At 41.2% G+C, this 24851-nt stretch overlaps 1 protein-coding gene across 4 annotated transcripts in view; it reads left to right on the top strand.

Annotated features, from left to right (window-relative positions):
* Window positions 1-24851, top strand: part of zgc:172302 (phospholipid-transporting ATPase ABCA1) — a 31031-nt gene that overhangs the window by 1828 nt on the left and 4352 nt on the right. Inside the window, exons 3-47 of one of the 4 annotated variants that reach the window (XM_034213156.1) lie at window positions 428-521; window positions 1334-1475; window positions 2332-2456; window positions 3601-3719; window positions 4141-4338; window positions 4463-4555; window positions 4945-5182; window positions 5417-5556; window positions 5723-5839; window positions 5938-6135; window positions 6383-6588; window positions 6728-6904; window positions 7234-7456; window positions 7732-7953; window positions 8203-8407; window positions 8878-8991; window positions 10397-10568; window positions 10848-10979; window positions 11098-11237; window positions 11344-11481; window positions 11714-11967; window positions 12351-12408; window positions 12541-12743; window positions 13641-13770; window positions 13888-13911; window positions 14190-14335; window positions 17163-17287; window positions 17419-17520; window positions 17715-17907; window positions 18183-18277; window positions 18360-18392; window positions 18520-18625; window positions 18704-18778; window positions 18889-19058; window positions 19559-19736; window positions 20129-20244; window positions 20530-20674; window positions 20942-21065; window positions 21398-21527; window positions 22695-22821; window positions 22916-22978; window positions 23220-23326; window positions 23662-23803; window positions 24197-24331; window positions 24684-24787. In XM_034213156.1, coding sequence (XP_034069047.1) covers window positions 428-521; window positions 1334-1475; window positions 2332-2456; window positions 3601-3719; window positions 4141-4338; window positions 4463-4555; window positions 4945-5182; window positions 5417-5556; window positions 5723-5839; window positions 5938-6135; window positions 6383-6588; window positions 6728-6904; window positions 7234-7456; window positions 7732-7953; window positions 8203-8407; window positions 8878-8991; window positions 10397-10568; window positions 10848-10979; window positions 11098-11237; window positions 11344-11481; window positions 11714-11967; window positions 12351-12408; window positions 12541-12743; window positions 13641-13770; window positions 13888-13911; window positions 14190-14335; window positions 17163-17287; window positions 17419-17520; window positions 17715-17907; window positions 18183-18277; window positions 18360-18392; window positions 18520-18625; window positions 18704-18778; window positions 18889-19058; window positions 19559-19736; window positions 20129-20244; window positions 20530-20674; window positions 20942-21065; window positions 21398-21527; window positions 22695-22821; window positions 22916-22978; window positions 23220-23326; window positions 23662-23803; window positions 24197-24331; window positions 24684-24787 — 6278 coding nt within the window. Of the gene's footprint in view, window positions 1-427; window positions 522-1333; window positions 1491-2331; window positions 2457-3600; window positions 3720-4140; window positions 4339-4462; window positions 4556-4944; window positions 5183-5416; window positions 5557-5722; window positions 5840-5937; window positions 6136-6382; window positions 6589-6727; window positions 6905-7233; window positions 7457-7731; window positions 7954-8202; window positions 8408-8877; window positions 8992-10396; window positions 10569-10847; window positions 10980-11097; window positions 11238-11343; window positions 11482-11713; window positions 11968-12350; window positions 12409-12540; window positions 12744-13640; window positions 13771-13887; window positions 13912-14189; window positions 14336-17162; window positions 17288-17418; window positions 17521-17714; window positions 17908-18182; window positions 18278-18359; window positions 18393-18519; window positions 18626-18703; window positions 18779-18888; window positions 19059-19558; window positions 19737-20128; window positions 20245-20529; window positions 20675-20941; window positions 21066-21397; window positions 21528-22694; window positions 22822-22915; window positions 22979-23219; window positions 23327-23661; window positions 23804-24196; window positions 24332-24683; window positions 24788-24851 lie in introns of those variants that run through there. The other 3 variants (XM_034213157.1, XM_034213158.1, XM_034213159.1) reach the window with 3 other exon arrangements.

The raw sequence follows: 24851 nt of genomic DNA, 5'->3' as shown, positions 1-24851 counted from the left end.
GTAGCCACATCTTTGCTTCAGAATAAGATATATAACAGTTTGTGGATTCTATAGAGAAAAATATCATATGAAACTCAGTTTGGATATTAAATATATAAATATTACCATTGTGTAGAACAAAGGAACTAAAACGGGACCTTTGGATGGTTACAGCGCTTGCCAAATAACTGCAACATACTTGACTAGATTCCAGCCTTTAGTTTTGTTACGTGACTTAAACCTGTCTTTCCCCCGTTTCCAGTCTTCGTCTTAGCTCTCTAATCTGCCTGTCTCAAAGAAACTCCTAAGTCTGAAATGTAATGAAAGATTTACAACCATCTTTGTCAACTACTAGGTCACAGGGTTGGGAAATACTCCTGCTGATCTCTCTGATAGAGGTCACTAAAGGTCAGATTAGTTACAGCCTCCTTGTTTTCCTTGAATGCAGATCCAGCTGATCATTGAGCTCCTCTGGCCGCTCTTCCTCTTCGTCATCCTCATCGCTGTTCGCCATTCACACCCTCCCTACAAACAGAGCCAATGTGAGTCTTATTGTTTAATGTATTTTCAACAACACACACACACACACACACACACACACACACACACACACACACACACACACACACACACACACACACACTTAATGGTCTGAAAAACGGCTTCATGCCAATCAGATAAGGCAGGATTAACTAACTGAACACATGTGTTTTCCTAACCTGGTGTTCTTGTTTGAGAAGTCGTCATCAGTTGAAGGTGATATAACGCAACATGGTCAAATAATTGAATGTGACACTAAATAAAACAATATAAGCCTATCGATTCATATCTTACATTTTCTCTGACCCTTAAAACTTCCTCTTGGTAACTTAGTTTTGGAGAAAAAGTTACATTTCCAATAAAAAAATGGGAATATTTAAGGAATCTTGAGATTGCTACTTTTAATTATTCAAAGCACAACAAGTATTAATATATTCTAATGTGTACTAAAGTCCTATGCTGATTGAATGTATTCCAAGTGAAGGAGTGGACAATATTTTTACCTGTGAGCATAAACACTTTGCATGTATTTTCCTAGAGATTTGCATAAAAAATAAGAAAATGCTTCCATCTGTAGTTCCCATCTTCAATCAGTCTGGCATGTAAAAGCAGCTCACATAAGTTTAAAGATAATTACATTGTAATTTAATATTATTTGTACGAAAGAAACACAATATTTGTTCACATAAATAGTTTGCGTTTTAGGATCATTGGTCAGTCCGCTGCCAGTAGTTTGTGTTTTTAGGTCACTGCGACAGCGTTTCATTGTTCCGTATCTCAAGCTAATCTCCGGGTTCTTTTCCTTCGCTTGTAGGTCATTTTCCAAACAAAGCCTTGCCGTCGGCAGGCACCTTGCCCTGGATCCAGGGCATTATCTGCAACATCAACAACCCCTGCTTCCACAGCCTGACCCCGGGGGAGACAGTGGGACAAGTTGGCAACTTTGACAACTCCATGTAGGTAAAATGGAGGTAAAAACACGGACAGTTGTCTGGAGTGGTGGAAGCTAAAAAGATAATCAGACACACTTTAATTAGTGAATACATGTTCAAATTAAAATTGTAAAATCTGCGTCATTCACTTTGACTTTTGTTTATGAGGTAAGAAAAAGCTATAGATCAGACTGCATGCTGCTGCAAACACTTGTAGTGAGGGGGGGCAGCCACGGTTAAAAACCCACTCCATTGTTTCTTAACTGTTGCATGATGATTAACAGATGAGACAAATCTTTGAGCAAAATCATAGTTTATCATTGTAGGAAGTCATAAACTGGAAGGATCCAGTGTTCGAGCATCTAAGAAATGTGTTTACTTCATTTCAAAGTTGAATATGTTGGGAAATATGAATAGTGTTATTCCCTTTCTTAAAGACAATATGATAAAAATATAGACACTGCTGTCATGTCTGAATGCTAAATATAGCACAACGGTTTTTATCATGCAAGAAACTAAGTTAAAAATAAAATACAATACGCCCATGTCAAAGGAGACAATTCAGCCCAAATCAAAAAGGGTGTAGGGTCACTTGTTATCTTTCTAAATAGTTTTAGTGTCAGTTACAGATTGGCGGTGCCGTAAAGATGGCCGCCTTCTCTCGAGTTTAATGAAACTAGATTGGCTATGTATTTTCAATTTTGGAGTGAGCTGTCCTTTTATTTCCCGGTCGGCTGTGCACTTCATTCAACACAGTTGGTAGTATTCGCAGATGTTAAGTCAGTGTTTACTGGTCAACTAACGTCTGTTGTAGTTTTATTAATAATTGACTGCATGTGTTTGACCAGTAAAGACTCCTTTTGTGCTCTCTGTCCTGCAGACTGTCTCGTCTCTTTGTGGACGCCCAGACGGTTCTGTCCTACAGTGGAAACCAGAGATTCCCCGGCTTTCAGGACCTGATGGGCAGTGTCCAAAGGCTGGGAGAGAGACCTGGAGCCTGGCCAAGTACACACCAGCTTGTTTGAATGTCCTCTAGTAGCAACCTGAAGGGATACCTTGACATTCAGACTCTGTGACACTTTTTTAAATTATTATTTCCTACTACAACCCGTGAGGTGGCACTACCAGCCAGACAGTTAAATGGATTTAGGTTTACTACCTGTAATGAGTGGGTTTACTAATTTTGACAGGCAAACATACACAAGTCATATATAATGTCAAAGTAGATCTTTAAGGTTGCTTTCCACGAATCAGAATGAATTATATGGAGAAACCCAATAGAGCATTGGCTTCTGTCAGTGAAGTTGTTGTGTGGTTTAAACAAGGTCATCATGTGGTATAAAGAAACCTGTTACTTAAAATGTCAGGACGTTAAAGAAAAAGATTACTATACAAATGTTATATTTCTGGAAAACCTATACCTTTCTTTAATTAAAAAAAAAAGAACAGACCTTTAAATAAACACATCTAACAGATGGCACTATTAAGTCCCTGTATGCCATCTCATGTTGTCTAAATGCATTCAGACCTTTTGTATCCAGCTCTGTTCTCTGTGTTCCCTGAGCAGGACTGAGAGCGTACAGTAGCAGCCAGTTGATCTGTGTGAATGGCTCTAAACAGGTGTCAAGTGACCGGATGAATGTGGCCTTTTACCTCGCTGTGGAGCAGCACAGAGCGTCTGTTTTGCTTCTCCTTGCTCTGGAGAGATTATATTACATGAATACCCCAGACAAACAATTGGATGGATGAAAGTAGGCTCTACAGAGTTTTATTCTGCAAGATTTCCCACATCCAGGGCCTTATAGTCATCTGCTAACTCCCACCATCCTCTCGGTTTGATACTGTAAATGACATATTATAAAGCTATTTATTTTTTACTTATCTTTGCTATTGTTATTTTTATTTTCGTGTTACCAGCTTTTCAGGAGACAGAAATAACTTAAATGGTCAAATTAAACCTCACGGCAAAAAGTGTAACTGGCCTGTTGACCTTCCAAGTTCAATCCAGCTCTTTAGCTTAGCTAGTGAGCTAGCCTGCCGGATTGAAGTCATGGTCATGATTAATTAAAAACAAGTGGAGTTGATTTGTAACACAGCATGTTTTATTAGTAGCACTGGAAAGTATTAAATGTTTGTGTTTCTGCTTTAGATATTCCGGTAGAAGAATACCTGAGAGCCAATGAGACTTTCTCCTCCTTCCTCCTGACCAATGGCAGCCTGTCGTCTGTGACTGTGAGCCAGTTGCTGAAAGCTCGCCTCAATTTTCAGGTGAAGTCTCTTCTGAATATCCTTGGATAGCAACAATTAGTGTGTAGAAACCGAACTCACTTGGGCCCTGAGCAGTTTCTTGTGTTTAATTGGTTCATCTGTTCTGACATGTGCAACCTAACAGAGTTTTCCAAATGATGCAAAATGATTTCAACTTTCACTTCAGAAACAAAAGGGGCAACAAAAGATTTAGACAGTTCAAGTTCAAAAATAAAAGAGGAATTATGAATTGTGGAATTAAATTAACGGTATATATAGAGTAAAGCAATCTTAAACGTAAAACGTTGGCATCTGTGAGGTAAATGGGCTTTATTAAATCACAGAGAAAAAAACCAGCACAGTGGAGAACCAGTTGTATGTATCGTTTGTCCGAGCCTAACACTGTTAAATGTAAAAGTGGGGCGTCAATTGTCACGTGCAGGTTGTTTTGGCTGGATCTGAGTTGCAGCTGCAGGACTTGGTGTGTAATGCGAGCATGCTGGGACGTTTTCTGACGGTGGAAGGAGGAGACGCAGCCATGAACGATCTTCAGACTCAGCTGTGTAACGTGTCAGCTGACGTCCTGAAGGAGGCTGAACGCATCTTCCTCTCTCAGCTCGATTTGCCCAAGCTGTTAACGGTAGGGATTGGCATCGTTTTGCTAAAATGTTGCTTAAAAGTGCAAAATTCAGTGGATTAAAAGCATATCTTAAGAGCATTAATAAGTACCATCAGTAAACCCGTCTGTGTGTCCTTCCTGTCAGAGAGAGCGTCTGATGGCTAACGCCGAAGACCTCAGGGACATCAGTCTGGCCGTCATGTCCGTTTCCCAGGAGATGGCCTTCCTCATCGATGATGTGAGAACACACTAGTTTTCTTTTTAACCTGCGTCTGAATTTTGTTTGACAGTATTTTTGTTATGTGCTGCACATTTGCACTAGTTATTAATAACACATAGCAATTGGAAATGATATCAAACTATCATTGAATATAATGCTATTTAGTGGTTATGTTATCCCTCTTAATAAATATGGAATGTATTTAACCTTGCAGGAAATCAGAGTTGAGTCTCTTTCTGTGCTTAGATAATGTTTCCCCTACTTTCTGGCTGAGTAAAGTTGAAAGAAAATGTCTGTCAGGAATAACATACAGTACATTATAACATATGTGGTTTCTCCCTGCATGTTTACCCTCTTCTGTGTTTCTTTTCTGGTCCTTTTCCAAATCATTTCCTTTCTTCCTTCAGTTCTCCTCTCTCTCCAGCTTTGCTGACATGAGTGCAGCTCTCAGTCTTCTATCTCCAGCGAATCGCTCGGCGTTGCCCAGGGAGAGTTTTCGTGCTTTTTCAAGGATCATGTGCGGTCACCCAGAGATTGGTGGTGAGCGAATCCCTTCACTCAACTGGTATGAGGACAATGACATCAAGTCCTTCTTAGGAAAAAATGGCACCGAAGACAAAGACCTGGACCATGACAACAACACAAGTAAGAAACATACTAATAATTAAAGACAAGTGAATGGCTTTGTGTAAAAAGGTTTGAGTATATTTCTTGCATTATAACTGTACTTTTGTGATTTTTAGGATGAACAGGAATAATAGCCACACCAAAAATCAATAACTCCACTAAGCATCAGATTTGTTCTGTGTTATGACTGTGTTTAATCAGGTTTTTTTGTCCAACATTTGTCTCCTTTGGTCTGTTATTTTCTCAACGCAGCTCCATTCTGTAAAAGTTTGATCCACGGCCTGGAGTCCAACCCTCTGTCTCGCATTGTGTGGCGAGGGATAAAACCTCTGTTTATTGGAAAACTGCTGTACACACCAGACACTCCTGCAGTTCAGGAAGTCATGAAAGAGGTAGTCAACTCTCAGGGAATCTGGGAGGCTTTTAACTCTATATCTCACCTGACCGCAGTGGTTTTAAATCTTAATAATTGAAAACATATTCTGTAGTTGTTGTAGAAAATGTAAGGTATTGTGAAACAAATACATCCATGTAAGCTAACTACAGTTTCTGCTGAAGGTAAACAAGCCCTTTGAAGACCTGCAGATCCTCCAGGAGCTGAATGAAGCCTGGATGGAAGTGGGGCCGCGAGTCAAGTATTACATGGAGAACAGTTTGGAGATTCAACTACTGCAGGTCTGACTGCTGACTCTTCACAGGGGGGATACATGTATTTTAACACATTTGGTGCCAAGACCTTTTTTTTATATGTAATGTGTTTGTGTGTGTGACAGGATTTGTTGAAGCGTCCAGAGGTCGCAGTACTGGTCAACCTGAGACTAGAGAACACGACCTGGACGGCCACTAGGATCGCTCGTTTCCTGTCCACGCCCCCCCCAGGCACCCCGAAGAGACCCGGAGCGCCTCCTAACTGGCTGGACATCTACAACAACCTCGGCCACACCATCTCCACCCTCTCACAAGTCTCTGAGGTTCTCTTCCTTTGGCATTCTTGATTTTTCTTCACGTCAGAAATTCTAGCCTCTTACTGACAGCTTCTGTTATATTTCTTTTTTAACATGGCCATCCTTTTTGAGCACCTTTTTTATATTCTTTAAAAAAGTTTGATGGTAGGGTAGTAAATAGTCCTCTTACTCCTCTAACAATGTAAGTAAACTTCAGCTCTTCTTCCCTGTCGTTTGTTAATAATGACTTTGGTGTTTCCTCCTATCCCCTCAGTGTTTCTCTCTGAACAAGCTGGAGGGGTTGGACACTGAAGGTCAGATGGTGGACAGGGCGTTGGAGCTTCTTGAGGGCCGGCAGTTTTGGGCAGGTGTTGTTTTCCTGCTTCCTAACTCCTCATCCCCTAACCTGCCGCCCCACGTGAAATACAAAATCCGAATGGACATTGATGATGTGACCCGGACCAACAAGATCAAGGACAGGTACTCAGGAAGCTCCAAAACATCTTGTTTTTTACTTAATGTAGAACCTCTTCATTGGAATTTCTAGGAAACAGCTTTTGTTTTCTATTAAATATGAATTTTCAAATGAAAGTTGATATTTTTGGTATTTTTCCTTCAGGTTTTGGGACCCTGGTCCAGCAGCCGACCCTTTTAATGATATGCGCTACATTTGGGGTGGCTTTGTGTACGTCCAGGACCTGGTGGAGAGAGCGGTGAGCCGCATCCTGACCGGAGTTCAACAAACAACCGGCATCTACATCCAGCAGATGCCCTACCCCTGCTATGTGGATGATGTGTAAGTCAAATGTTGTACATGAATGTTTTTAGGAACTGGGGACACAGTCCCACATGATCATGCTAGAAACCACTGAGCAGCTTGTGTGGGGTTGGCTGTTCATTCCCTTGCTCAAGTACACCAAGTGGGTAGCGATCTAAAGGAGAGAGCTACTTTTTGGCAGCGCCCTATCCAATTTTCTTCCTGTGTTGAATCATAACATGAAATGATAAGTCCCCACAGGAAAACATGAATTAGTATTTTATTTGTCATCAACGATCCATGGCTTAAGACTAGAACTACATTAGTATTTTCTCACCTTTTCTTACTTTCATACTTTTTTTTACCAGTTTCCTTCGAGTGCTGAACCGCTCTCTGCCACTCTTCATGACGCTGGCCTGGATCTACTCGGTGGCGATGATCATCAAAGGCGTAGTGTACGAGAAGGAGGCGAGGCTGAAGGAAACCATGAGGATTATGGGTCTGGGAACGGGAACGCTGTGGCTCAGCTGGTTCATCAGCAGCATTGTTCCTTTCCTGGTCTCTGCAGGGCTCCTCATCGCTATGCTAAAGGCAAGATAACCACTCACTCCACGCAAAACATATCAAAGAAAAGATGCTCACTTAGATACAAAACAACCAGCTGGTTGATCAATAAAGAAAACATAGAGCTGTAAAGAATAATATGAATAGTGCAGTCAGATTCAACTGATGATAATGTGTACAATTCAATGTGTTCAGGTTCAAAGCTTCTTAAAATGTTGAATGTATAGCTTTCCTTTATCTGTAACATTTATCCTCCTGAAGCCACTGTTTAGCCTCCTAACTTTTATTTATCTTCTTCTCAGGTGGGGGACATCCTGCCGTACAGCAACCCACTTGTTGTGTTTTTCTTCCTGACGGCGTTTGCCACCGCCACCATCATGCAGTGTTTCCTCATCAGTACCTTCTTCTCTAAAGCCAACCTGGCTGCTGCCTGTGGAGGGCTGATCTACTTCGGGCTGTACCTGCCGTACGTACTGTGTGTAGCCTGGAGAGACCGCCTCAACACCACCTACAAAGTCATCGCTGTAAGTAGTAAATATATATAAATATTCAGCATATATATATAGTACTAGAAAGACATTTTCTAGATGCATGAATACATATCGTTTTCAGCAATTGTAGGAAGACTCAATGCACATATGATATCAGTAAGCCATAAATTAAACCCTATGAGTTTCAATAACAAAGAAGTTATCTCTTCCTGGCCATTGTTACAGAATTGTGTAAAGTGTCCTTGTGCCAGGATAATAATGTGCTCGTTCCTCTTTCATCAGAGCTTTCTGTCCCCTGTGGCCTTTGGCTTCGGCTGTGAGTATTTCTCTCAGTATGAAGAGCAGGGCGTAGGCATCCAGTGGTACAACCTCCGCTCCAGCCCTGTGCAAGGAGACTCGTACAGCTTCACCACCTCTATAGTCATGCTCTATGTGGACGCCTTCATCTACGCCACTGCAGCCTGGTACATCGAAGCAGTGTTTCCCGGTACGACTAATGGAACTTTATTCTAGAAATAAACATTGGAAATGTTCTGCGCTTTTATTTTTCAGTTACAGTTAGGGGAATATTGAGTACAGATCTCTGTCTTCAGCAAACTATAAACTTTTAGTTCAAGGATCACTTATAAAATGTACCATACTTCTGGCTTGATTTTTGTTTAGACAGGACAAAGAATCCTTCTTTACAGATAAGCATTTATTCAGAAAAATGCAAATTTGAAAGCTGCAACTTAAAACTGCTTTTATGTGTTTTTTTCGTTTTGGTTAAATCGTCAAATATAAATTCAGTGATTTCTTAAGTATTAAAATGATTCACTACTACTATGTATTACTAAATTACGTGTTGTTTTGTTGTAGTATTGGCCAATGTATCTGTATATTAGCTTAACATTGCACTCACCAGTATCATCAAAATGTAGCACGGGATAACATTTGATCTGGTTTTTTTCACACCAGGAGAATATGGGATCCCCAGGCCCTGGTACTTCATCTTCCAACTCAACTATTGGGGAGGAATTCCTCTGGAGGCAGGCATGCCCATCCCCCCCGCACCTGGAGAACAGAATAGAGGTACAACACTTGTGAAGTCATTTCAACCAAGTGGATGTTTCTCTTTCACTTCTAAGTTAAACTGTCACAGTAATCCAAAGATACATTAAAGGGGACCTATCATTCAAAATGCACTTTTTGATGTCTTTTATACAGAAATATGTGTCCCCGGCATGTCAGGGAACTTACAAAGTGTCAGAAAATAAAACCCTTTCTTTTTTCCTCCGTGCGCAAATCTCTGAAAAATTGGGCTACAACGAGCTGATCTAGATTTCCCATCCGATATGACGTTATTTACGTCATATCGGATGGCGCCCACGTGGTGAAGAATCAATGCCGACGTGTTTTGGACGTAATATGGCCTTTGTTTACATTAGCAAGCATGCTAACACTCAGAGCTAACCAGTACTAGAGAGAGCACATGTGTGAAGAAGCAGGAAATAAAAAGGAACTCACCTTGTGGTAAACCAGCAAGAGAGAAAGCCTTTGAGCTCCATAATGTTTCAGAAATAATCCTTGATGTGGTTTTGGCGTTTCATCACTGCAGCATTTATTTTAAACAGTATCTGCTGGTTCCCGCATGAGCAAGCATAAGCTCTGCCCCCTCTTTTTTTTTTCTTTTTTTTTTTTAAAGCTTTATACCCCAAATCAGCACTTTAGTAACAGGAAGTGAAATAGAGGGATATGAGGCATGGCTAGAATGGGTGATCTGTTTGGTATTTTGAGCGAAACACTTCATAGTTTTTTATACATTTTTATATACAGTATCTGAGACCTATGCTATTGCCTAAATATTGCATGATAGGTGACCTTTTAAGCCACAGTCGGTGTTCTTTGGCTGAGCCTCTGGAAATGTGTGTTTACAAACATCAGTGTTTAAGTAGAAGTCACTAATATTAGCTTGTTTATTGGAGGGAGTTTTTAGTAGTCTGTCATTTGAGCGATCATCTGCAGTCTTCTCCTCTGGTGTTGATACCAATTAAAAGGCCATACTTGTAGTTGTGTGTGTTTACGCCAATTAGCTACAAATGAAGTTAATGAGCTGAGACGATAAACCCAATAACTACAAGGGTTAAAAGTACAAGGAGAGTGAAGCTGGAAATGAAAATCAGTCCAGATGAATCATTATTCTATTAACTACAAAGCTGCATCTGACTGGTGCTTCTACCCATAATGCCTTTCATTTTGGACCTCATTCACTTCTCCTGCAGTGAAGTTAGTCGACATATGATCTCAGAAATGAAAAACCTATTGACAGTGACTGTGGCGTATGCCTTCTGCTCACATACTACACTTTCAATGTCAATGTTAAATAACTGTGAGAGCAGAATTAGCAATAAGTATTTTGCCATTGTAATTCCCCAGTATTTACTAAGATTTAACGTTTTATTTTACCTTCTAAATAAATATCATTTTCTGTCATTAGATCACATTGAACCAGAGCCCGATAACCTGGTCATGGGTGTGAGCGTCAGAAACCTGGTGAAAATCTACAAGAAAGGAGCCAAACTGGCCGTCAATCACCTGAACCTGAAGTTCTACGAGGGGCAGATCACTTCCTTCCTCGGACATAACGGAGCAGGCAAAACCACCACCATGTAAGCAGCTGTCTTGCTGAGCTGAGGTCTACCACTGTGTTCAATCATGAGGAGTATGAGGGCAACTTTGAGGTTTACTTTTCCAAGGATTACAAGTAGAATTTAGGTTGAATGCAATTTGAGTAGATGCCATGCCATTTTTTGGGTTATTAATGGGGGATTATATAGTTACTAAATCAGCATCAGTTCAGTCTTAATCTTTCTTATTTGTATTACTAATTTAAAGTGGAAGGTGTGCTTTAACTAGGTATATATTCTAATGTGTCTGATGTTCGTCAGATCGGTCCTGACTGGCCTGTTCCCACCCACCTCGGGCACTGTCTACATTAATGGAATGGACATCCGCCATGACATGGACATCATCCGGAGGACACTGGGAGTTTGTCCACAGCACAATGTCCTGTTCGACATGTAAGGCTTGTCTTTCTGGCATCTGACAGTTACTGCACTGCTCTTTGATTGTTTTTGTGTGATTATTTATGAAATGACTCATGCACTCTATCTCTTTCTTTAAATCCCTTTTCCTCAGACTAACAGTGGAGGAGCATGTTTGGTTTTATGGGTGTCTGAAGGGTTTATCTGAAGCAGAGGTGAAAGCTGAGATGGACACTCTGCTGGAAGACGTCGGCCTGCTGCACAAACGACATGAACAGACCAAAAACCTCTCTGGTAGACTTGCTAGGTTGTATAATGACTGCATATATTTTATTGAGGGTGTTTCATCTTTAAAAAGAAATCTGTTACAAATGAAAACGCCCTCTTGTTTTTCTGTCAGGTGGCATGCAGAGGAAGCTGTCTGTGGCGATCGCGTTTGTCGGAGGCTCGAAGGTGGTTGTTCTGGATGAGCCCACAGCAGGGGTTGATCCTTACTCCCGCAGAGGGATCTGGGATTTGCTGCTCAAATATAGAAAAGGTGAAGGACAACAGCTTGAGATCTCACTGTTTTTTAAATGAGGGTCAACATTTTAAAAGGCCATAACCCCAAAAGTTCACAAAGGCATTTCAGCCTCAACCTCCAAAACAACAATGCTTTTTTAGAGTTACTACCTTAAAGCTCTTTTTTGTCTTAACTTCAATTACAAGATTATTTCATCACAAAAGAGAAGAAATAGTCAATCTGTATTTCCCCTCTCTGTCCCCCTCAGACCGGACCATCATCCTGTCCACTCACTACATGGATGAGGCAGAGCTGCTAGGCGATCGGATCGCCATCATCTCTCAGGGGAAGCTGTGCTGCTATGGCTCACCACTCTTCCTGAAGTCCCGCCTTGGATCTGGCTACTACCTCACTGTGGTGAAGAGGGAGGGACTGGAAACCAGCACTCCCAGCAGCACCAGTATCTGCACCAGCAACAGCACCAGCAACAGCACCAGCACCAGCAAGCTGCCTCCTCTCAAGGTCTGTTTTGATCCCTCTCTAAACTGTAATTAATGAGTCACGTGTTCATGCTTGTTATTTTTGAAATACTTTGCTTCACATTCAAGCCGTTACATGCATACACCAAATATATTTTTCATGACAAAAACTAAAGTTTGCATTTTTGTGTTTATATCTTGGAAAGATCCTGTTCAGTAAATTAGATGGGGTGATTACAAAAGTGAGGGAAGGACATAAAGACAAAAATAATATGTAAAATGGCATGCACCTAAAGGAAATGAAGGTGTCCTTAAGGGCTTTGAAAGAAGTCTGTAAAAAATGCATTATCATTATATACATGTCCTACTAATATCTTTGACTGTAGTCTCCTCTGTAGACTTTAAGAAGTCTTCTTTGTGCTTTAGGACAGTGAATCATCCATGAGTGAAGACACCGGCCTGGGAAGTGAGGAGAGCAACTCATGTGAGTCTTTAATTCCCGTTCGGCCTTTACAATTTTAGTTTGGAGGATTTTAATTTGTGCAACCACCAGTTTGACGATTGAAGAGATTACTCACAGCATGATCTCTCTCTTTAACCTCGTCTCCACGGGCAGACCTGGCGGCGCTGCTCTCCCTGGCGCAGCAACACATCCCCGGGGCGAGGCTGGTGGAGGAGTCGGGGCGCGAGGCGGTGCTCAACCTGCCGCAGGCGGCTGCCAAGGACAGCAGCCTGGCCGTCTTCCTGGCCGAACTGGACCAGAGGCTGAGCGAGCTGGGCGTCAGCAGCTACGGCCTGTCGGACAGCACTCTGGAGGAGGTGAGACTTTTACATCGGTTTTAATCGATACATACTGTACATATGCTATTTGATCCACTTGCTTTTCACACACTGTTCAATTAAAAAGAAAATGAAATGAATGTAAATATGAATAATTATATGAAAATATAATATGAAAAACAATATAAACGTAATCATAGTTATTTAAGATGCCTCATACTTAAGAGTTATTTTGCCCTCACTATGCGTATAATGTACAAAATGTCCGATGCAGCCAGCTGAACACTTCTAATCAAGAACCAATACATGTTGAACACAGCAGTTGGCTTTTAAGGTTTCTTAATGAAAACAATCATAACAATGTAATAAAAAACAGAGACGAAAAAGGGACAGTTCAGACCAATAGGGACAAAACTGCTTTGAGACTCTGCTTAACAACTCAGCTTGTTAAGCGGCTGGCTTAAGAGCGTGCATAGTTTGCGTGTGTGACATGTCATCAGCGCCTCACATTTGAACTCATCCAAGATTCCCTTTGCCATTGTGCGTATGACAACAAATAGCAAAGCACTTGTCGTCCCACCAGTGTTATCTGCAGAAGCTCAGCAAGGTGTAATCAGTAGTGTTGGATATTTGTGGAGCAGCCATGGTCTTAGTGGGTTTAACATTAGCATCAGATTAGCACTGATAGCTAAGTCTGATGACTTTACTCAGTCTGAATAACCGCTCAGTCTCTTCTTACCGCTGCAAAGCTTTTTTTTACTGCCACCTGCTGTCCACAGCTTCAGCTGTCAGGGCCTGCAAATCATTGTAAGGGCTGTTATTCAATGAAAATCTTAAGTTCCCAGACCTGGCAAGAAACCTGTTGTAACTCTCACTAACCTCAACTAAAAGGAATAATCTTGTTGTGTTTATTATGCCCGTTCTTTTCATTTCCAGATCTTTTTACGAGTGGCTGAGGAAACGGGGGTCGATGCTGACCCAGAGCTGCAGGCTGAGTCTCCCAGCAGGCAGCAGCCGTCAGCCGGGCAACGGGTGGAGAGGCAAGATGCTGAAGAGCCAGAAACAGGTCTGCACAAACACTTCCAGGCACAGATTTTTGTACATGCCACACATTGTTTCCATGTACAGTCAGTCTGCTGTTTCGTCTCCAACTTTCATTGTTTGTTTCCATAATTGCTGCCAGGAAGGAAAAGGCTTCGTAAGCAAGGTACTTTCAGATCATCCTGTACTAAAAAACACCATCAGATAGAAAAAGAGATACTTCTTAGACACACGCTCATAACCTTTAACTGTGAAAGTATAGAAATAAGAGGCTTGCTTGTTTTCAATAGCTTTACATTTAAATTCCACATTCGTTGTTGTCATGTCATGTTTCAAATCAACACATTTTCTATTGCTGTGACCCAACCCAACCCCCCGACCCCAAGTGTCTTAATCTTATCACAGCACTGACAGGATTCTATCTGTGTTTTCTCCTGCTTGCAGAACCTCAAGAGACGGACCTGCTGAGTGGAGATGGCCGAGGGGGGGTCCCGCTGACGGGCTGGTGGCTGACCTGGCAGCAGCTCAGGGCTCTCTTCATTAAACGCTGGCTTTACGCTCGAAGGAGCCGCAGGGGCTTCTTTGCTCAGGTGATGACAAATATCAGCAGCAGCTGTTAGAGAGTGAGATTCAAAGGCCATCCATCATCACAGAGTTTATTGTTTTCATAATGAGAGCAAGTGCTCTCTTTTCTCCGGCGGTTAGTTGACTAATCAGTTAGTTTTGGCTTTGTTGTTGCTAACCTGGACCCTTTCTCCATATGTTTGTGTTTAAGTGACTGAAGGGGAAAAAACATTTTTCATTACTCCAGTGTTGAGCTGGAATGTAATGTCCTCCGTCAGTGTAGGTCTACTTCAAGTGTTTGATCATGCTCACTAAGGTAAAGGAAGTGTCTGGCAAGAAAATATCTCCATGGAGAAAGGCCATGACCGTGAAAACAGAAAAAAGAGAATGTCGAAAAGCTGAACGCAGGTGGCGAAAAACAAATCTCCAGGTTCACTTTGAAATCTATAAAGAGAGACTTGGCCTTTATAATTTGGAATTGAAAAACGCACGACAATCGTTCTTCTCTGACATCATTACCAAAAACAAAAATAACGCACGTGCCTTGTTTGCTACCGTCGACAGACTAACTAACCCCCCAGTGTCAGTAGCCTCTGAATTTCTATCCACCAGGGCGTGCAATGATTTTTGCCTCCTTCTTCACTGACAAAATTCAGAAAATCAGACAAGCAGTCAGTGCCTCTGCATCAGGAACAGCAAATGTGTTGTCCCTATCTCCACTTAACATCAATTCAGACATCATGACACAATTCCATCAGATTAATGATAAAAACCTAGAGGACATTATTCAACTTCTGAAATCCTCCTCTTGCTGCCTTGATATTATTCCAACAGGATTTTTCAAAGACGTTTTGCCTTGCATGGCCTCAGATCTACTTCATATAGTAAACAAATCTCTTCACTCAGGTATTTTTCCACAGGCCCTGAAAACTGCAGTCATTAAACCGCTCTTAAAAAAGAATAATCTAGATGCTTCAGTAATGAACAATTACAGGCCCATATCAAACCTCCCATTTCTAGGTAAAATCATTGAAAAAGTTGTTTTTCAACAGTTGAGTAATTTCTTGCATTTAAATAACTGTTTTGATGTGTTCCAGTCAGGCTTTCGTCCAAACCACAGCACTGAGACTGCTCTTGTAAAGGTCTTTAATGACATCCACTTAAACACAGACAGTGGCAGAACTTCAGTGTTAGTATTATTAGATCTCAGTGCTGCGTTTGACACTGTTGACCACAGCATATTACTAGACCGACTGGAGAACTGGGTGGGACTTTCGGAAACAGTTCTGAATTGGTTTGAATCCTACTTAAAGGACAGAAACAACTTTGTTTCTATAGGTAAATACACATCTGAGTTGACAAATATGACATGTGGGGTTCCTCAAGGCTCCATCTTGGGGCCTCTTCTCTTTAACATCTACATGCTACCACTGGCTCAGATAATGAAGAACAACAAAATAAGTTACCATAGCTATGCAGATGACACACAAATTTACGTAACAATTTCACCAGGAGACTATGCTCCAATTCAAACACTGAGTAAGTGCATTGAACAAATCAATGACTGGATGTGTCAGAACTTTCTCCAATTAAACAAAGATAAAACTGAGGTAATGATTTTTGGAGCCAAGGCAGAACGTATAAAAGTTAGCGCTGAGCTTCAGTGTGCAATGTTCAAAACAACAGATAAAGCCAGAAATCTAGGTGTAGTCATGGACTCTGACCTGAGTTTCAACAGTCACATTAAAACTGTTACTAAATCAGCCTACTATCACCTAAAGAATATATCTAGGATTAAAAGACTAATGTCACAGCAGGATTTGGAAAAACTTGTCCATGCTTTTATCTTCAGTAGACTCGACTACTGCAATGGTGTCTTCACAGGTCTCACTAAAAAAATCTATTAGGAAGCTGCAGCTAATTCAGAACGCTGCTGCTCGAGTCCTCACTAACACTAAGAAAGTGGATCACATCACTCCAGTTCTGAAGTCTTTACACTGGCTTCCTGTGTGTCAAAGAATAGATTTCAAAATACTGCTGCTGGTTTATAAAGCACTGAATGGTTTAGGCCCAAAATACATTTCTGACCTCCTGCTAAATTATGAACCATCCAGATCTCTCAGGTCTTCAGGGACTGGTCAGCTTTCTGTCCCCAGAGTCAGAACTAAACATGGAAAAGCAGCGTTCAGTTATTATGCTCCAAATATCTGGAACAAACCTGCAGGTCCGCTGCAACTCTGACTACTTTTAAATCCAGGCTGAAGACTTTTCTTTTTGTCGCTGCTTTTAATTGAACTATTCACATCTTAGACTGCACTGTAACTTTTATCCATGTATTTTTTCTTTTAATGTTTATTTTATTAGCTTTTCTTTTTAATGACTGATTTTAAATGCCATTTTCTTAATCTCTTTCATTTTTTGTAAAGCACTTTGAATTGCCTTGTGTTGAAAAGTGCTATATAAATAAACTTGCCTTGCCTTGCCTTGCCTCAGGTTCAGACTGTTATAATATGTTTATGACAACAGTAAGCAAATAACCCTACAGAGAAATACATTTTTTTATTGAAATACATTTTTGAATCTGGTATGTTAGTTTTTGAGTTAACATAAGTCTCGCTTGTCTGGTTCTGAAATCGGTTGCTGCTCTGGCTCAACACTGGACGATCAGAAATTGTTTAGCCCATTACTCACTTAAACACAGGAATGTGGGAAAACAGGATTTAGGTTGAAATATACCAAAGTTACCCTTTCACAACAACAACAAAAGTAAGTTTCTCTGTTGTACTCTATTTCCATGGCTGTTATTCATTCTCTCTGTGTAAGTTGTTCAGCTGATGATGGTTTGCGCTTCAGATTGTGCTGCCGGCTGTATTCGTGCTGATCGCCCTGCTGTTCAGCCTCATCGTTCCTCCCTTTGGGAAGTATCCCTCCCTGCAGCTGCAGCCCTGGATGTACGGGGAACAGTTCACCTTCTTCAGGTAGGCCTCCACCCATACATTCACTCTGACCTTAATCAGTACACAACAGATTTATAATATGTTTCCTCTGCTGTGAATTGGTTGGGTCTACCGTGTGGAATAACTCCTCCCCTCTGGTTAAATATTTGCAGCAATGATGCACCTGGGAACCCGGCCATGGAGAACCTACTGGAAGCTCTGCTGGACCAGCCAGGTTTTGGTACCAAATGCATGGAGAGAGAGGACAACAGCACGTAAGAGACAACCCCTCTGAATACAGTGTAAAATGTGTGTTAGCAGAATCAAAAGGAACAGTGATGAAGTTAGTGGGACACATGGTTCTGAAAATCAGGACTTAGAAGATAGTGAGTAAGAACACACTAAAACAAAAGTAGTGGTAGTTGTATTTACTTAAACCACACATCTTTACTTCCTGTTTTCCGTGCAGGATTCCTGTGTGTGAAGACGAGCGGAAGGGCCTGTTCATGCGGCCGCAGTTCTCTTATACCACCTGGGAGATGTTCAGCAGAGGCAACTGGAGCAGACACAAACCGTCTCCTGACTGTCAGTGTAGCACAGAGGACGTCCGGCGGATGCTCCCCGACTGCCCGACGGGGGCCGGGGGTCTGCTGCCTCCACAGGTCAGTGAGCTGTCAGACTGACCTATCAGAATGCAGTGTTTAATTATCTGACTCAAACACCTGGATTTGCAGATTCAAAACACCACCAATGCACATGCACATGTTAAAATTAAATAACCTTGATCTCCGGTCATTTCAAATGGAGCCAAAAGCACATACCGGGACAAAATGTTATATTACAGTTGATAGGGAAATAAAAATACTGTCTATGGAAATTAATCTTAATGTGTGTCTGTATTTGGCTCCTGAGATCTTTTTGATTTGTTTTCTTTTAGAAAAAGAGGCTGACTGGAGACACCCTCCAAAATCTGACAAGTTATAACATCTCTGATTACCTGGTTAAAACCTACTCTCAGATCCTCAAGAAAAGGTACTTAATACACGTTTAAAAAATGCATTACAGTTAAAAATATTCTTTACAAATTAACGTTTTACTTCTGTGTCATTTGCAGCATAAAAACCAAGAAGTGGGTAAATGAATTCAGGTAAGCTCCTGATTTTAAAGCATCATTTTGGAAGCAAAATATCTGCAGTAACACTATGCACTTGATGAAATGTAAATCTTCAATAGGACTGCCAAGAAACAAACTGTTATACTGCTCTGTGTTGCAGATACGGGGGTTTCTCCCTGGGGGGCAGCTCCACTCAGACCTTATCTCAGGTGCATCATGTCCAAGACTCCGTCACGGCCATCAGGACTCAATATCGTGTTCCGCAGGTATAAGTAAGCTTCAGGGATGTTTCACTGATCCTGCTGTTGTCCTGAATACATCTGACGTTCTTTAATTCCTCACAGAACAGTTCACTGGATCATTTGCTAAACAGACTGCCAGATTTTCTAGCAGGACTGAACAGTCAAAACAATGTCAAGGTAAATGTGATTCTGTGTGTCTCTTTTTACTTTATGTTCAGCCTGTATTTACAGGAAGAATCTAATCTAAAACACTTTGACATTTTTCTCCTTTTCTTTCCTGTAATCAGGTGTGGTACAATAACAAGGGATGGCATTCAATGGTTTCATTTGTCAACGTGATGAACAACGGCCTGCTGAGAGCGAGTCTGGACCCCGGTCCAGAGAGGAGGAAATACGGCATCACTGCCTACAACCACCCACTCAACCTCACCAAAGAACAACTCACAGAAATGGCTATGTGAGTTCAAAGATGTGGAGTTTTGGGATGGATTTGGTTTACTGTGCTTGTTATATTACCTCCATTTGTATGAAGAAATAAATTCATCTTGGTCAGGGCCTTAAGGACAGATGGATTAGTGTCTGAAGGAAGATCTTGACAGTAAAAGGCTGCAGCAAAAATGCAACCTTTAAACCAAAATGAGTGGAACCAATAGCTGTGTGGAAGGTAAAATATTTTCACAACATGCATACAGTATTACTGTACAACAAAATGATGCTTCAATAATTGGTGCGCAGCAAGGGGAAGCTTACATTAAAAACAAATATTTTGGGTCAGAAACCAATCAACACATTTACCAAAGACTTACTGAACAATTGATTTCCTAATTGAATATCTGAAGTTAAACGGGATGTGTATAATTGAGTTGTATAATTGATGGTTACACTGTCTATATATTGTGTATGTTAACGAGCGTTGCTCTGTACCTGACTTGTGTTTCTCCCTGCCTCCTCTGTCAGGATGACCACATCAGTGGACGTTCTAGTTTCCATCTGCGTGATCTTTGCCATGTCCTTTGTGCCGGCCAGCTTCGTCCTTTTCCTGATTGAAGAGCGAGTCAGCAAAGCCAAACACCTTCAGTTTGTCAGCGGAGTCAAACCGATCCTCTACTGGCTGGCCAACTTCAGCTGGGACATGGTCAGTACTGAAGAAGAGGAAACATTTTACTAACCCAGTCAGCCAGTTTTCCGGTGCTTAGATTTCACAAAAATATAAAAAAATCTCAAATTAAATCTAATATAATATCTAATATCTAAATCTCAACCTTTACCAAGAGCTGCAGAAGGTTCAAGCTAAATATGTTTTAACCTCGCTCAAATGTAGCTCCAACTTAATGAAACATCCTGTTTCCCCACCAATGTAGCTTTTTGCATTTTCTTCAGTTAAGAGGATGCATTTTGGGGTTTTTACATCTTGACCTGGTGTACAAATGTACTTTTCTTTAATAATCTGCATTCGAATATTCTCAATAGAAAATTCCCTGGAATTCACATTTTTCAATGTTCAATTGTTTTGTTGTCCACTTTCAGTTGAACTACACCGTCCCGGCCAGCATGGTGGTGCTGATCTTCATCTGCTTCCAGCAGCAGTCGTACGTCTCTGAGACCAACCTGCCGGCTCTCATCCTGCTGCTCCTGCTCTACGGGTACGACTCACTGCTATCCTCACTGCTGCTCTTCTAATACCATGCATAATCAAGTGTGTCACAATAATATGATCTAATTGTCTCTTTCACCAAAGATCATTCTTACCACCATCTGTTTGCTCCAAACACAACTATCAAAGCAAACGCATTTCTCGCAATGATCATAAATTGTTTCATTAGACACAATCATTTATTTTATAGATGTAACCCACCTATTGTCCTGGTTTAATTAGTGTGTAACAAAAGTGAAGAATCTGCATTGATCAACCTAATCGTCCGTTGTAGGTGGTCCATCACCCCTCTGATGTACCCAGCATCCTTTCTGTTCTCCGTGCCCAGCACAGCCTACGTGGTCCTGACCTCCATCAACCTCTTTATCGGAATCAACGGCAGCATCGCCACCTTCGTCCTGGAGCTGTTTGTTGACGAGGTACTAACAGAGACAAATATGTATTTATTAAAGAATTACTTTCTTTCTTTCGGTACAAATATTCATAAGTCTGAGGTTTTTAATCATTAAGAAGGCAATAAGGTAAAAACGCACACGGTACTGCTGCAAAGCCCCCCTCCTCTCACTTACAGCCTGATGTCTCTCATCTCATTTGAACATGGCAAATGCAGAGTTCTGGTTGACAAATAAAACAACATGGGGTGCTTTATTGAATTGTATTTCATTTTGTTCGTCTTTTCTTTCTAGCATCTGAACGAGGTGAACAGGATCCTGAAGAAGGTGTTTCTTATCTTCCCTCATTTCTGCCTGGGACGAGGACTCATTGACATGGCCAAAAACCAAGCCATGTCCGACGCCTTCCAGAGACTGGGTACGTGAATATCCTTCTCAAATAGTTGTCTAAAACTCTGCACAGTATTTCAAAGCTGAATATTATTTCTCTGAGGAATCATAAAGGTCTGAGCTTTTGCTGCTTGATTGCTGTGGTGATTGTGTACTGCACTTTGAATATATCAGATATAGCAACTTGTTTCTGTGTTATAGGACCCCTTTCTGAATTAGTTACCATTTGTTACAATGCTCTTTGGAGTTATTTCATGGATACTTGAACACTTGAACTGCCTATTAGACTGCAGCAAACACAAATCACGTAAGACATTTCAATATATGTGTTTGTGATTGTGTGTGGTTTTGCTCCTCCAGGCACAAAGCAGACTCTGGACCCTCTTCAGTGGGACTTTGTAGGGAAGAACCTCTTTGCCATGGCAGTTGAGGGTCTTATCTTCTTCATCTTCACCATACTGCTGCAGTATAAGTTCTTCATTAATTTCAGGTACGTTTTTTAACAACTACAGTTGCAAGAAAAAGTGATGAACCCTTTGGAATTACCTGGATTTCTGCATAAGTTGGTCATAAAATGTGTTCTGATCTTCATCTAAGTCACAACAATAGACAAACACAGTCTGCTTAAACTAATACCACACAAACAATGATATGTTTTCATGTTTTTATTGAACACACCATGTAAACATTCACAGTGCAGGGTGGGAAAAGTATGTGAACCCCTAGGCTAAAGACTTCTTCAAGAGCTAATTGGAGTCAGGAGTCAGCCAACCTGGAGTCCAATCAATGAGACGAGATTGGAGGTGTTGGTTAAAGCTGCCCTGCCCTATAAAAAATACACACCAGTTTTGAATTTGCTATTCTTAAGAAGCATTGCCAGATGTGAACCATGCCTCGCACAAAAGAGCTCTCAGAAGACCTACGATTAAGAATTGTTGGCTTGCATAAAGCTGGAAAGGGTTAGAAAAGTATCTCTAAAAGCCTTGATGTTCATCAGTCCACGGTAAGACACATTGTCTATAAATGGAGAAAGTTCAGCACTGTTGCTACTCTCCCTAGGAGTGGCCGTCCTGTAAAGATGACTGCAAGAGCACAGTGCAGAATGCTCAATGAGGTGAAGAAGAATCCTAGAGTGTCAGCTAGAGACTTAAAGAAATCTCTGGCACATGCTAACATCTCTGCTGACGAATCTACGATACGTAAAACACTGAACAAGAATGGAGTTCATGGGAGGACACCACGGAGGAAGCCACTGCTGTCCAGAAAAAACATTGCTGCACGTTTGAAGTTTGCAAAAGAGCACCTGGATGTTCCACAGCACTACTGGCAACATATTCTGTGGACAGATGAAACCAAAGTTGAGTTGTTTGGAAGGAACACACAACGCTATGTGTGGAGAATCCAAAGGGTTCACATACTTTTTCTTGCAACTGTATTGGAATATTATTAATACAATTCAGACAGAAGTTGAGGTTGGAATCAAGCTACAGCATCTGTACCAAAGTGATTGTGAAGAAACTCATTTCTAAAAAGTAGATTTGAAAAATAAATGTTCAGCAAACAAATGAGTGCTGTCTCTGTGGAGCATGAGGAAGACAATGTTACACTGCGCCATAGTGACAAATGTTACAGTTTGATCTTGTATGTCTCCGTTCAGGCCGTGGTGGTCCGAGCCTGAGGTGCCTCCTCTTGGTCCGGAGGACGAAGACGTGGCCAGGGAGAGAGAGAGGGTGATAAGTGGCAAAGCCCAGTCAGACATCCTAACCATGGTAGACCTGAGCAAGGTAAACATCTGCATTCAGCCCACATTGATTTATTCCTGCTGCAGCGTTATGAATTTCTGCTTGATCATAAAACAAAAAACCTTTTGGTTTGCAGGTTTATAAAGCAGGCAAGATGCCGGCAGTCGATCGTCTCTGCCTCGGGATTCCTCGTGGAGAGGTGAGAGGAGAAAGAAGCCTCTGTATATTCCAGCAATGTTTGGACTAAATTACTGTTTACTAAATTACTAATACAACAAATCTTCAAAAGGATTTAGTCCCAGTTGCTGAATTTGTTTCTCCTTGTGTTTATGTCAGAATCTGAATCCTCTGTATTAGTGCATATACATATAGAAGATAAGAAAATAGTATTAAAATGAGATGAAAGTAATAAATTACTATAACATATTTGTGTCCTCCAGTGTTTTGGCCTGCTGGGGGTGAACGGCGCAGGAAAGACCTCCACCTTTCGCATGCTGACCGGAGACACAAGCATCACCTACGGAGAGGCTTTCCTGAATCAACACAGGTACAAACCCTCCGCTATTCAAAAGCTTTGTTCTACTAAGTGAGTTACATCAAATGAAATGTAAACTTTAGATTATAATCTTTCCTTACTATAAGAGGAAATTCATAATAAGAGAAAGGAAAAATGTACTTGGAATCTTTTCTCTCTTGACATGTCAATAACAACTTCTAAACCATGATTCTATTTCATTATTTGTCTCATATTTAGAATTATTCCTGAATGTTATGTGTCTAAGAGATATCTAAATGCTGCTTCTGTGATGAAATAAAGAATAAATTAAATTAAAAAAAGATGATTATAAGTATTGTTCTTGCTGTTGTCTCTGTGGTTCTCAGTGTGACAACAGAGATGGAGCGAGTGCACCAGCTGATGGGTTACTGTCCGCAGTTTGATGCCATCAGCGACCTGCTGACGGGTCGGGAACATCTGGAGCTGTACGCCCGCCTGCGGGGAGTGTCAGAGGAGTCTGTCGCCAAGGTAACATGTAGGAATAACTCACACCAAAAAACAAGACATTTGAGTTTTGTGATTTCTGAATTTGTCTGACGCAGTTCAATAATTAACATGACAGGTATTGATATTGATATACTTTATTAATCCCCGTGGGGAAATTGTTTCTCTGCATTTGACCCATCCTAGTGTTAGGAGCAGTGTACTGCCATTTTGAACGGCGCCCGGGGAGCAGTGTAGGGAACGGTGCCTTGCTCAGGGACACCTCGGTAGCACTTGGTCTTTCTGGGACTTGAACTGGTGACCTTCCAGTTGCCAAGCCAAGTCCCTATCGACTTCGCCACCACCGCCCAAATATATATATATTAGGCTGCACTGTGATAGACTCTATAGTAATGTACCTGTTCTGCTGTCCTGCAGGTGGCGCAGTGGGGCGTGACGAAGCTGGGACTGGCCCAGTACTCTGAGCGGGAGGCGGGAGGATACAGCGGAGGCAACAAGAGAAAGCTCTCTACCGCCATCTCCCTCATCGGAGCTCCGCCTGTTATATTCCTGGTGAGAAACGATTCACCAAACAGCTGGAGAGCAAACGCCAATCTCTCCTCCAATTATAAAAGTCAATACCACTAGATAACTTGGATGGACATGGGGAAAAATCCCTATGATTTTACATTTGAATAAATAGCATTTTCTAAATAAAATAAAAAAACATCATAGATTTTGCATTTAAAACTTCACAGCTGTCACCTCAAGATAAAATAAATGTACTGCTATTATACTTTTGTTACCTTGATTATGTGGTGAATCACTAACTTAATGATTGGTGCTACTCACTTATGAGTAGCAAGCTTATATTTATAATTCTTTCTTATTATGATTGTTCCCTTGAATTTTAATTTCTTATTAGGATGAGCCCACCACTGGCATGGACCCAAAAGCCAAAAGGTTTCTGTGGAACTGCATCGTCAGCGTCACCAAAGAGGGGAGGGCTGTAGTCCTCACCTCACACAGGTAGGAGCAGGTGTACACTAAATATTTTGTATACTAAAATACATGGCAGGCACAACTTCCTGTT

Source organism: Gymnodraco acuticeps, unplaced genomic scaffold, assembly GCF_902827175.1.
Source record: "Gymnodraco acuticeps unplaced genomic scaffold, fGymAcu1.1, whole genome shotgun sequence".
NCBI lineage: Eukaryota > Metazoa > Chordata > Actinopteri > Perciformes > Bathydraconidae > Gymnodraco > Gymnodraco acuticeps.
This window is presented reverse-complemented; position numbering and strand designations above follow the sequence as displayed.